Source organism: Rhipicephalus microplus, chromosome 4 (assembly GCF_043290135.1).
Source record: "Rhipicephalus microplus isolate Deutch F79 chromosome 4, USDA_Rmic, whole genome shotgun sequence".
NCBI lineage: Eukaryota > Metazoa > Arthropoda > Arachnida > Ixodida > Ixodidae > Rhipicephalus > Rhipicephalus microplus.
In genome coordinates, this window is record NC_134703.1 from 84,555,460 (window position 1) to 84,569,849 (window position 14,390).

The following is a 14,390-nucleotide window of genomic DNA, read 5'->3' on the forward strand; positions in this document are numbered from 1 at the left end:
GACGTATTCATTAGAAAAACGCTCTAAACACTTATTGGCCACTTAAACGTGGCTGTATCGAGAATAAACTCGCAATATTCTATCGCAATGAAAAGAAACACAAACAGCAGAAAGCATAGCATTCGACACAATAAAACTGTGACGTGCATTGGCTGTCACTATAAGCCAATGTGTGCTTTCAGTCGGCGTGGCCCTATCGCGCTAGAACTTCGCTCCTAATGCTGCTGTTCTACTGCCTCTGCTTATCATCTGTCAGTTATGAATGTAAATTTGAACACACACGTGGTGCGATAGCACCAGCCGAAGTAGGCCCGTGTGCTCAGATTTGGGTGCACGTTAAAGAACCCCAGGTGGTCGAAATTTCCGGAGCCCTCCACTACGGCGTCTCTTATAATCAAATGGTGGTTTTGGGACGTTAAACCCCCCATATCAATCAATCAGCACCATCTGAAGTGAGGTCCTAGCGCTAGGGTCACGCTGGCTGAAAGCACACATCGGCTTGAAGCGACAGCCAAGGCACGTCGGCGTTGGTGTGTGCCACAAATTCATCTTTTACGCTGTTCGTTCTATTCGTGAGAGTACGCTCCCACTCTCTAGCTTGTTTGGAACATTGAGCAATGTGCTGAAACAACACAAAAATTTAGAAGCTGATATATGTTAACAGGTCTCATAGTAAACAAAAAAAGGAATTGGCCCCGTATCTGCATATTTCACAGCAAATGTCGTCGAAAGACGATATTCTTGCGTGTGCAGAGAGTGAGCAAAACGCTTATTTTATGTTCTGCGCGAGAAAATCGATGAATTGTATTCTGGAAGCACTGCGTTACAAAGCCTGATTGCGTGCAGTGAAGGCGAACGAGCCCATCGAGGCACTTTAGACACAAGCACTATCTGGCAGTTATCTTCGAAAAGAAAGGAAGGCGTGCGCGGCTACGGAGAAAGATGCGCGCCTGTCTCGGATGCAAGAAGGTGTAGAACGCAAAGCCACGGGCTGGTGCCACCACCGTGTCGTCTTAGCAAGCGTTGGAAACACTTGCCTTTTTGAGCGTCGCGTTGCACTGTCAGCGCACAGGGACAAACGCTACGGTCCATGAACCTTCTTATGTGTGCCCTATCTAATATAAAGACACGCATACGAAATATCGACGTGTTGCTATGGTGCCTCAGATATGCGCACTAATTGCTTCTTAATTGACAAAAGCACAAGTACGAACACTGAACCTTGAGCAATATCAGTGGGAGCTGCTGATGTGGTCGGCCGTTTGGGGTATGGTTTAGTGCCATTTAGAGTACCGGTAAGGGCGGACAAACAGACAAATGTACAGTCACACATACATACATACATACATACATACATACATACATACATACATACATACATACATACATACATACATACAGACAGACAGACAGACAGACAAACAGACAGAGAGACAGACAGAAAATTCTGTGCCAAAGTACCCTAAGTAAGCATCGTCTTTAAAAAAATGGCAGCATATCCATGGAGTGAATGATCGATAGCGGGGCGAAGTCTACGTCCGTGCATTCGTTCTTGCTTCCGTTCATCCATGCGTGTGTCTGTGTGGCCGCCCGTGCGTCCATCTGCCCGTCCGTGCGTGTGTCTGTTCGTGCGTCCGCACGTTCATCTGTGCGTCCGTCCATGCTTTCATCCATGCATTCGCTCCTCCGACCGTCCATGCGTTCATCCGTCCGTGCAGCCATCCGTGCATCCGTCCATGCATCTGTCCGTGTGTCCATTCGTCCACCTATTCAACACTCTAAGTACCACCATCTCGCATCTTTTCATCATATATTCTTCATATAGAAGCACCGCCATCTAGCGGACATTCCAACGACTGAACGAGACGAGGCACACGCACACTTTCTTACGGCTTGCGCTTCGTGTCTAATTCCCACCTTTAACCACCTCGAGTTCATGGTATATACTCGTTCACTGTATTCATGGTACTGCGGCCCAACGTTCGAAAAACCTTTCTAAAACCTAGGAGGTTATGCCAGCGAGTATAACGTAGCAACCCTTTCTTGTCTTCTGTGCGTTGTTGAACAATAAGAAATTCACAGCGTGCGGGTTGACTAGAAGCCAAATTCTCCTGTCTCTCATTCCCCCTTAGCAGCCATTGGCATGTTCATTGAGCACTATCTTTTATTGTTCAACAACGCACAGAAGAAATCTCTCACCGGCACCACCTTGGAGGTCAAAATTTTATACTTGTTACACACTACTACAACGGCTACGAGAGACGAACGGGTGCCGCTATAAGGAGCTTCGCCCCTAAAAAGGTTGTTCCCATCGTCAGACGTCGCGGTGATGGTAACAGTTGACGCCGCATTGTCGTTTGAGCAAGTACTAAAGCCGTTCCACGGGTATTTACATTTTCGCATGTTAACACCAATCTAACACGCTACAGTTCTATGCATATTGTAAGATAACATTTCAGAATGAGACATTGACATGCAGGTATACCCGGGATGAATATTTTGAGGCGTATTTATTTATTTATTTATTTACTTATTTATTTATTTATTTACCCTCAGGGTCAAATGATAACGGAACGAATTTCTTCTTTGCAGCACGGGTACGTTAATTGAAATTGCCCCAACGTGCCTACATGGACATGTTCGTTCAAGGCAATGTTTTAAAGAGAGTCAGCTTTGTGAACCGGTGTTAGAATATCATTATTTTGCTAACGCTACGATAACGAAAATTCGTTTCCAACCATGAACTTCTTTTTAAAAATACACCAGAGGAGACTCTGGCGCCAATGTCTATGGGATCTACCACGCACGGCACTTGAGCCAGCGTTGAAATGATCGGTAGTACACAAATGTGTGTAATCATCGTACCTACAGCTCTTTCTGGCTTCACGACGCCCAGTGCTTGTGCTGCTTTGTCACGGAACAAAAAATCAGCACTAGTCCAGCAGTTGCACTTCCTCATCTTAACCTTTTAGGCTTATACTATTTAAAATAGGGTCACTAAGCCCACAAACGTCCGTTCTTTTATTCCAAACAAAACCAAAACACCACAACAAGGAGCGCAACAAGTTCGAATCTCGCAAGCACGAGGACTAGACAAATCAGTGTACTATGCATCGTTCTCATCATGGCCGAATGATCACAGCTCCACAGTTCCCTATATTTAATTTTAGGAAACTCTATGCTCGCGACCACTGAGTTCTACACTGAATGGCTGAAAGTTCGTTAAAGAATCATAAAACACGTCCTAACGTCTCGCTCACGTTCAAACTAGGTTGCGAAGACCTTGAGATGCCCACACAAAATTCAGTTGGATGGGCGAAAGAGGGGCGGGAAGTTTAGAAGGTTTCACGTCATCCCACCCCACACCTGAAGTGTTTGCCTCACGTATGCACGCGCGCACATGCACAAACAAGCGTAAACATACAAAAAAGGACGCTGAACCTCGCCCAACGCAAATTGTAAGTGCCTTGTCCACTTGTACGCATTCCAAATGAATATTCTTACGATTTCTCTCATCAAGTTGGCAGTACTCAAAATGAAAACAAAAAGAGCCCCAAGTAAGTCACTCACACGAAAACTAACACGAGCTTACGTATACGTTGTTCGTGAGCAGGACAACCACATACTGTAATAGTTGCAACTATCGATTTTTGAAAATCGAACACAGGTGTAGTTAGAGTTTTCGTATTGGTTTTGACGTGGCTGACAATGTCATCGTCGACTACTGTGCGTAGCCTTTGCGGCCCTGTAGTGAAGAACGTCGCTGGTCCGGCAGTATAAAGTTTACGACTAGATCACTAAAGCGTAGGCCCAGTGACCAACCCTAGGCGATTCGAGTAATAAATTTTTCGCCAAGTCACCGGGTAACGTGTTCTCGGAAGCTGCAAATAAAAAAAAAACTAAAGAAAAAACAGGCAGCACCAGTTTAGCGCTTTCGCACTGACACACGGTAATTTGTTTTCAGCATATCGTTTACCGAAGAAGACAATAATAAGTTATTCTAACTTTCCTTATTTCGAAAGTATCTGGCAAAATAAAAAAAAAACTGCCGCAACTCTCAAAATCAGGATCAATTTACGTCTCGAGGACTGCGAAGTTCTACCGATGCAGGCATGCTAAACACCAAACTAACAAAGAGTTTTTATGAAAGCTTGACTTATGGTGCGCTCATGCTTGGGGCGCGAGAGATACGCAAAGCAGAACTCCAGGCGCCTTTCCGTAGCTCGAGCAGAGCTGTTCTATCCAAGAAACGTTTTAGCTGCGGTGCGGCGAAGCGGACCGCAGGCGCATTTAATGGAAAACGCCGGTAATGAGTTCCTCAGCCTGGCGAGCAACTTACAGCGGTGCACCTCAAATATGCGCCCGAGAAACTGGAAGGGTTCTCCTCCTGCCACTTTCCTTTTTTTTCTCTGTGCACAAGGTGCCATTTCGTCTGCGCCAGCACCGCTTGGGAATATGCGCCGCCGCAGCGTTTTTAATGAGCTTAAAAGAAATCTCTTTGCACGAACGTCTGAGCGTGGAGTTAAATGGGAAGGACCAGATTATGAAATGCCTCCTCCTGTCTAAATTAAATGCGGCTTATTGAAGCTTGCCCAAGCGGGCAGGTATTTTGCGTAAGGCGAAACACGCGAATAAACTGCGTGTGTGTGAACGAGTTTTGTCCCCTTTATTTTCTGTGTAGGGTCCCTCATGACTCACTGATTTACATGCGACAGCCGCAGTTATGCACCGTTTTAGAGAACCGGACCAACGGTACAAAATGAATAGGCCAGATAATTGCCTTTGACATAATCAACAGTGGCAGAAAGAAAAAGTGAAACTATGTCAACACGCACCTTTCAACGTGCAAGGCAAGTTCATTGTCAAAAGGACGCTGGTATTCTCGGTTGTATAGCGCTCACGGACTGCTACCACGACCGGCACTTCAACACACGGACTTACGTGCATTCAAAGCGCGCCATTTCTATTGCACCATCACAGTCACGAAACCGAATTGTCAGTGTTTGTTGGGAAAATGAAACTGAAAAAGAAATTCACCAATGCTTGCTCATGAAAGCTTTCCCTACTTTCGCATTGTAACAACGGATGCTTCGTATACCGATGCCATAATCTGACCCCAAGAGCATACAGCAGCTCCGACAATAGCTTTTATTTTAGTGCATTTGCAGTTCCGCTGAGATATGTCCGTGAGAAAAACAGTTCACGAACATTTCCATGCTACTCTCCTAAAAAGGCAATTCTGCGGCGACATACCTGAATTTCAAATGCAGTCTCTTAAGGATTTTAGTTTGATTCGTCCATGGCTATCCTTTTGTTGGCTCTTTCAGTGCTTAAAAAGACCTGTTGAAATACATTTTCAGTATGCGTAATTTTTTCTCCTATTTAGCATATACATGAATCGCTTCATCGTGAAGCAACGTTAACCCTTGAAAATGTATACAATACAGAAAGCCTCACTTTACGTTTTTTTTTTCTTTTTCAGGCCCAGGAAACACAAGGAGAATTTTACAGCCTGGAGCGCAAGACTCTACCCCGAATGGTACGATATTTATGCTGCTTTATTTTTTCTTCGGGTTTTTTTTGGAGATAAAAAACAGTACAAACGATGCTGACGAAGCTATGCCTCCCATTGTGATGTAAAATGACTTTCTAAGGCTAGGTTTAGATTTAAAAATATAACTGTCAGTTCTATGTCATGAAAGTTGTAGATTCTGTAAGCGTGCGAGTATAAATGAGGGCAGACGAAGGCCACTTAGCCTCATTCCGATCATCTTAATCATCATCATAACTTAACACTATGATGAATATGATCATCATAATTTCAATGGCCATCTTTATCACGTGGCCTACTTCACAACTGCCTGTTCAGCATGACACTGTAAATGAAAAAAATACTGTGTGTCACGCATATGTTTTAAGAGAAAGAAAGCGAGATAGATTATTTTGTTATAACGCAGAGATGTCAGCCCAAGCTGATGAGCTCTAGCCTATTACTATATACAGAGAATAAGGGCCAAACAACGAAACGTTCCTTTCCTCAGTGAGGAAGCCTTCATTTTTGTGAGGCCGCCTTATGTCACTCTGAAAGCTTCCTCACTGAGGAGCCCTCGGTGAAGGCTTCCTTGGCGCTTCCTCAGCTTAAGGTTGCTTTGGGGCTACCTTCGTGCGCCCTTAGGTCCGCTCCTTGTCCTGAACGAGCGCTTCGCCTCACAGCTAGCCCACGTGATGTTTTCGTTTTCGAGGCAACCCTCTCACCCCACCCCTGTGGGGAGACGCGAGCGGCGAGCGTGCGTGCACTGCACCACGGTGGAAGGAAAGGAAACCTTTTTCCTTCCTTCGTGGGGCGTTTCAGTGTTGCTAGAATGCACCACGTTTTGCGCTTAACTACGGTGGCTTTTCACATTCAGTAATCGTAGTTTGAAGAAAGCGTACACGCGTCTCTATATTAACACTTCAATTTGGAAGTGATGTGGTGACCCAACCTTTTTTTTTTTTACAGAATAAACGCTTGTGAGCAAAGCTTATATTCGATAACCTCGAACGCAGGAGCGCGGCAACCATTCCTCCCGCGAGGACGGGTTAAGGGAGCTTTCAGAGTACGCTTGCTTCCTCCGTCGGTACTTGGTTGTAAGGAAGCCTCACGTAAGGAGAGGACGCGGTCAAAGGAAAGGAACGTTTGGTTGTTTGGGCCTAAGGCAAAGAAGGGAAACAGAGGAATGAAGGGCGAATATTTGTACAGGAAGAGGCGGTGCGTATGAACAGTAATAGCTAAAGTACAGTGATTACCTTACAGCGTAGTGAGCGCTGTTTAAAAGACACTCAGTGTAGCAAAAGCTAGAGGAAACACTGGAGGGAACACAATCCAGTAGGAAAAGACAACTGTGAGACGCACACACAATGCTGAGTTAAAACACTTCACTGATGGGAAGGTAATGGTGAAGTTTTATACATATGCCACTAACACGCAACCACTAAAAGGGAGCAATAAGTTTTACTCAATATTAAATATTGTACAAACTCCACGCAACACAAAGGTGTGCCTTTCATGGCGTGTTGAAACACGACATTTCGCGAGATGCAAGTGCGGTCGAAAAAACACTGACGCACGTGCTGTTGAAATCTTTGATAAAATATACCTCAATGAGTTCACATGTGAAGTGCAAGTTACGCTTAGCCAGCGTCTCTATTTTTCTTTCCAAAAAGGGCGCACAACCACAGCCACGACCGACGACGGCCAAGTGAAACCTGGCAGTGTTGTACACATTCTTATGCTGCTCTTTTAGACAGCCTTTAAACCATGCACCTGCTAATATAGCTGACATTTTCCCCCACGGGGCAGTGGAATCGCGTATACCACGCCTGTACTAGAGGGCGCAAACTGATATCGGTGTTTCGCAGAACTGCTATTACGGCTACCACTTGAAGCAAACTTGCAAAGCTGCGGCAAATTTTTCATTGTGGAAAACGCAACTGTAACCTTTACACGTTGCCCTACCCTCTTCAGTTTGTAGGACAGATAAGAAAGCGTTCTAAGTCAAAACTGCGTGTGCGTCGCTATTTCTTGTCCCCGTCTTCTTCTGCGTTCTGTTCCATCTAATGTTTACCCAACACGCAAAGCTTCGACACAAAATACAATGACAATTTATTTTGCGTATTTCGTGCTTGCTTTAGTATCATGAGTTTCAAAGTTGTGCAAGGCCGCTAGATGGCGCTACCATGGTGGCACATGCAAAGGTGCCGCCAAAGAATGGTTTTGCCGAAACGTGGCAAACGCAGTCAGACGAGATGTGCCTTAACGTCACGCAGTAAAAGAGCTTCCGGAAGGAGACAGCAATAATGTCAGCGGCACGGTAACCACTTCGGGCGTTTCTTCTCAGGCAACATTGTCGTATACTGTTTACTTTCCTTGACTTGTTCCCCCCTTCTTTACCCTATCGCATGGCCAGTAATGGGAGGAAAAAACAAAACAAAACAAGAAGCAGTGTAGCTTATAGGCGGTAATTGGCTTCGTCCCGTTTTCTTGAAACACTCCTGAGCCTAATCGTCCCACTTTACAGCTCCACAGACCATTTCAAACGCGAAGAATGCGACACTTGGCGTGCACTACGAACTCGGGTGTTTTCTTGTAGCCTACCATTCTGACATTCCCAGCAACCATGTGCGTTCTGTTCATCATGGACACGTGGGAATTTTTCTTCGCTTCATTTTTGCCGTCATTTCTCTTATGTAGGCGTCACTCATAACAAGACGTTCAAATAAGCAGTCTTTCTGATTCGTTTGAGCTTTTAGCAATGCGATTGTTTTACCACAGTTACGGTATTTTGCTGTTACGGCAGTACCATTGTGATTAGGAGATTACTTTTGCCGCGAGACCTCATGTAAGAGAGAGGGCTGACGGCGTTTGGTTGCACACGGTGAAAGTTTTGGATGCCAGAAAACGAAATACATCGTAAATAGAGCCACAGTGACATCACAAGCGAGCTTGTGTTGCTCCCTGTCGTCCTTTATATGTCGTTTTTCATTCTCAAGAAGTGCACTCAAAATGTTCGAAGAATAATGTGGTAGAACACTCAACGCTCATGTTTAACTTGCTCGTATAGTACTGTGCTGTACTTGGTTATTTTTTGTTATAATGATCATTCATCATTCTACACGGCTGCTCGTATAGTTAACCAGACACGTAAGATGGGTAGTTAATTAGTGATTTTATTGGGTGGTGATTTCATGTATAGACTAAGGCTGTCTCATCGCACGAACAGTAGCAAGAGTAGTGACAGAAAGCGTGCGAAATGGTTTTCTGTCTGCGAAGAGGTCACACGCCGTACTGTCAGTATTGCTAATCAGTAAGTAAGTATGTATGTACGTGACACTCCAAGTGACAGGCTGGAAAGGTCACTTGTCTCGAATAGAGGCATTCCAAATGAAATTGGACGATGGAGTTACGGGTACAGACAATACCGATGGCTATACGTAGAAAAACTGCTCGTGCTCCACATCCGCGGTACTACATTGCGTGCGAGCAAAGAATAATTTCCTGCTGTGTATGTTCGTCAGAGTTTCGCCCCGTTATGTTTGTAATTATCGCATTAAAAATATATCAATGCATGCCCCTATTTACACGTATACTCCCAATTCCATAACGAACATTCATTTTCTAATTGTGCATAACAGTCAATGCATTAACTTTTTTTTTTGCGGGGAGCCCAGACACGAAAAGAACATGCACTTTACCGTCATTATTTCTCCGTGATGTGCGGAAGTCCAGTCTTTTTTTCTGGTCATTTTTTGGCATAACAAAGGGGCAGAAATTCTATCTTTTAAACCATTGAACTCGAGTAATTTCCGTGTCATGCAGTATTTTCTAGTCTTCTTTGAAGACCATCGTAACTGAGACTGAATAGTCACCGCCTCAATAGCCAAGCTCATTTGTGCCATTGCGTTGCCGTCCTCTCAATGTTTTATATTTCCTGTCGCTCGTTTTTGTCTTCGGTCTCTTCAATTTCCACAATGACAGAAAAATAGAGGGGAATGAACCACGTGTCAATTCTATCCTGTTAAGTAACGAGTCACGCTTACTGGACCACATTCTTTACACGGGTTAATGAACAGCATCTCAGAAAAAAGTGAGATGGGAAGGGAGCCGTAAGGAGCAGGCCGAGTGAAGGCGTACACGCAATCACCCTTGGCGAAGGCCGGTGTGGCAGATTGGACACCAATAGAATGAAACGACCTGAACGGGGACGCAACAAAAGACCAGCTTCAACGCATGATTGGCCGCTCCTGGCTTTCTTCGGCACTCTTAACATTGTTCCAACCGAGGAACACACCCGGAGTGTACTCGGGGCGATAGCTATGGAGGAGGTGCCTTTTATCTTTCTCTTGCTCGCGTCAGGGCGTGAAACGGCGGCTCAGCCACTCGTCTCAGCCCTCGGCGGCACTTGTGTCGTTCAGAAAGCTATATTCTTGGGCTTTCTACGCCAATGTGTGTAGCTTCTGTAGAGTTTCTCCAGTAGCCAGCTGCGAATAATGCGCCTCTTTCTGGTGAGAACATAGGCCGGCAACCACGTGTTCCTTATCGGGTTTTTACACGCTCGTGTTGCAAGCACAGACACTCTATCATCGCATTCTTCGCTACGCTCTGGGCATCCTCCTTTTTATGCTTGTGTGGCTACTAACGAGCACGACTCTGGCTTATGCAGTGTGCATGTTTTCTAAAATGCTGCCTTGTTCTTTTTTTAACCCTCCCTCACGTATATGCTGCAAGAGGACCTCATGCAAATTTCCTTTACTTCTTTCACAGTCATCTCTATCTAGCGAATTGCTCGACGAAAGGGCAGTGTTGTAAGAGACAACAGGAAAACTTCAAAAAGCGTGACGAGAAAAATGGTGACAGATTAAGTAATTAGTCTGCTCTTGTCTAACAACGTCGTTAGCGAAGGATCTAACAAGGACGCTGCAATTCCTTTTATGGGACTACGCTACATTCTTGAGGCACTCGCTAAGTCACCTTGTTGGAGAGCCTTCTGCCTGCCTTTCCCTGCTTCATTTGTATTCTTTTTTTGACGAGATAAAAGCAACATTAATTCGAAAGATCACCTACTTGCTTGGATAGGCATATCAAAGTCTTGGAGTTCTCGTCATTCGTTAAATATATAGCAGCCAGAAAACTAGCGTGTGATGCGCAGCTGAAAGAAAGACCTGCCGAATAATCCTTTGATGTGGCTGATGACTGATGCCATCAATGTTTGTCTGGTAACCACCGGCTGAAAGATAGTCAGGTATATTTGTGTTCCTTTGGCAGGATTGACAATAATGAAGATCAAAACGCATGCTCGAGTGCATACATTGACCCTGAATTTGTTGCATTATTCATATTATATTTATTTAAACATGCGGATACTTCACATAAAGCATATGAAAAAGAAAATAAAAAGGGTTTTTGTAAAATACGCTGCAATTATTCTTACTGTTGATAATGTAATCATGAGTAAGGATCTCAAAACAAAAGAGCCTGAATGATCTGTTCTTTGTTGAATATTTCTGAAACGCATAAATTTATCTTTCCCTGTGTGTAAAAAGCTGTTATTTAGATGTTTTAATGGATTATATCTATTTCGTAATTGTGAGAAGACAAACAGAGGCAAGAAAAAATTAGCAGCGTACTTGCGTGCTTCACTGCACATATCGTCGAAAAACGATAGTCTATGGTCTGAACGCGCTGCGCGAGATATAGACGCCATATGGATGTAATCTTTGGAAGTTAAAGCCTATGTAGAACACGGAACGACGGGTAGATGGCAGCACCGTATCTCCTTAGAGAAGTGTAGCAAACGCCTGCTTATTCGTGCATAGCGTTGCATTGTCAGCGCAGTGTGGGAAAAGCTAGGGCCTTCAGAATGACGTACGTATAGATTTTATATAACGAATTACACCACGTAATACTTACGTGTTGATGTCGTGCCTCATATCTGATCAACAATGTCGTGATCAACAGTGTTCACAGGTATGAACGCGGACACTAGATGTGTTCAGCAAGTGCCTAAACTTTGGCAGCCTGGCTGAATCGTGTGACAGATGGGTAGACAGTCCAAAACTTAGGCCTTGAAGTACCCGAATAAGACTATCGACTTTAAGGACGCTCATTGTAGACGCATCATGCATAGCTGTGGCTCATATCGAGCATTCATGCGAGAGCTGAACATAGTAGAGACGAGGTGCACACGGGACAAATTATGCAACCAGTGGTGGAGATTAAAAAAAGGCGCTGCTATAATCGCAGTGAAATTTTCTTAGCTGTAAGCAGAAGGGTACAGAGAATACTGCCGCGTATTTTACCACCAATGGATGCAGTTCGGCAATACCGCCGGTATTTGCGGCATGAGATATAAAAACTCATTCTTGATATGGCACATGTAACTCTTTGAGACTGTACGCTGCTCGCAACAGGAAAAGTTTTGTATGCATGTCGTTTTTACGTGGTCACTTTTCGTTTAGGCACGTGTGAGACAGCAACGGCTTCAAAAGGCTGCTCAAATGATAGGCATCGTCTGCGTCGGTGGTGGTGGTAGAAACATTTATTGCCACTGTAGAGCGTGAGGGCCGAGCCCCCCCATGGCATTTGGTATGCAATGCTAGTTACGGGCAGCCATCACTTTCTTCAGCGGAGCGAGACACAAACCACAACACACTACTTTTCGTAGGAGTTAATGTGAAGGATCTCAGCACCACTACCTTTCATTTCGTTGTCAAGAAAAGTTGTCCGCAGGTAAAGAAGTGCACTGGCCTGTAGGCCTAAACATTACGCAGAAAGTCTATGGGTTATTTGGTGGCGAAAAAAATGCCTTTTCTCATTTACATGGAACAATGTACTGACCGATCGTGACGATTTGGGAGCAATAGACGATCTATGACGACTCTCCACACAAGGCAATAGCGAACGTGAAGACACAAGGAACGAAGTGAGAAGATACTTTAGAAGGAATTGGTTGATATGTGGGGTTTAACGTCCCAAGACCACCATATGACTATGAGAGACGCCGTAGTAGAGGGCTCCAGAAATTTTGACCACCTGGGGATCTTTAACGTGCGCCCAAATCTGAGCACATGGTCCTACAACATTTCCGCCTTCATCGGAGATGCAGCCGCCGCAGCCGGGATTTGATACCGCGACCTGCGTGCGGGTCAGCAGCCGAGTACCTTAGCCACTAGACCACCGCGGTGGGGCACGTTAGAAGGAAGACTGTAGTAGATCAAAAATGGTATACTTCGGGGCATGCAAACGCTTCCCATATCTAGCAAAAAATACAACTGGAGGCTATTTATTAGCTAATTAATTGTACAGTTGCACATATTCAGAGCGCTGTGACAGCTTGCCTTTGCTTCAACATGCACACTCAAGCGCGCGATCCGCTTTCAACGTACAAAATTTTTCAGGCAAACCACTCAAGCTGAACTTATCCACGCTGATTATACACATGCATAATGCATGAAGACTTCGCCATCTGTGAGCTGAAGTTATTCATGGGGGGACGGGGACGCTAAAACTTAATTTTGAATTTTGGCAATGTGAGAGAATGAACACGAGATTTAAAGTATGATGCGATGCAAAAGAATTTCAGGGCATATCGAAACAGGGTAAAAAGAACCTGGACGTGCCGTTGAGAAGATTGCGTTCTTCGGTTATTTTTAGTATCTTTCACAAAAGCAATTGAAAACAAGACGGCAGAGCAAAAACGTATTTCTCTTCCCGCAACTGAGTAAACGTGGGGTGGAAACAAACAATACCAACATGATGTATATGAGGCGCAGAGTGCTTGTTGGCAGCGCGTCTCCCGCGTGTTCTGCAATGCAAATGAGCGCAGCTCGTCCCCATGCCGCCACACGTGACACGTTTTTTTCGTCTGGCAGTCGGGGAAAGTTGTTTATCTACAACGTGGCCGTCTTCGCGTCAACGTAGACACCGTCCTTTCGATGGCGCTGCTTACGGGATACCTGTGCTGGGCTAGATACTTATTACCGCTCCATCTCCTTCACATTATTGAAGCTTCGGGCCTAATCCGCTTTGACCAGACCAAAGAAAATGCTAAAGCAGTGAGCATTTCTTAAAGTGTATTTTCCTTTATTCCTGTCTAGCATTACTACGTAACATGATCGGTACACGCTTGCCGTTTGTGAGTTGTATATATTCATAGAATATTGCTGTCTGTGACCAAATGTGAAATATGCATCCTTCGCTCACACTTCTTTATATCACTTTCCCTATAGCCCAATGTGATGACTCTACTATGTTCTCGTATTGCGGCGCAAAGGTGTACGCTATTGCCCAGCTTGTACATAGGTGAACCTCGCCTATATAACTACAGATGAATAACTACTTAAAGAACTTTCTCAGCGGTACGTGTTATGAAACCAGGACTTGAGATATAGAACAAATTGGAATGAAGATCGCATGATATTTCTATTAGAAAGTATGTAGACCGCCATAGACATAAAGTAAGAGAAGCACTGTGTTGTCTCGAATGTACCCCGTTTTTCTGTTGTTTCCATTTTTAGTCTTTTCTATAGTCACGTAGAAGTGAATGAAACCAATCCTGAATTGCCACCGTCAACCTAAAAGGAAGAGTCTTCTTTTTACATAACAACTTAATATTTACCGTTTTCTGCAGAAACATCTGCTGCCTTTAAAAAAAAATGGCAGCATATCCACGGAGTGAATGATGGGGAGTGGGGCGAAGCATTCGTCCGTCCATTCGTTCTTGCTTCCGTCCGTTCCCGTGTACGTCTGTGTAACCGTCCATGCGTCCATCCACCCGTCCGTGCGTGCGTCGGTTCGTGCGTCCGTCCCTGCGTTCGTCCATGCATCCGCGCCTGTGTCCGTTCATGCATCCATC

At 44.7% G+C, this 14,390-nt stretch overlaps 1 protein-coding gene across 1 annotated transcript in view; it reads left to right on the forward strand.

The window, feature by feature from the left end:
- LOC119172765 (cell surface glycoprotein MUC18) overlaps positions 1 to 14,390 on the forward strand; it is a 231,070-nt gene that overhangs the window by 96,330 nt on the left and 120,350 nt on the right. The window contains exon 2 of the mRNA XM_075893213.1: positions 5,483 to 5,539. Within this exon, the coding sequence (XP_075749328.1) occupies positions 5,483 to 5,539 (57 nt within the window). The remainder of the gene's footprint in view (positions 1 to 5,482; positions 5,540 to 14,390) is intronic.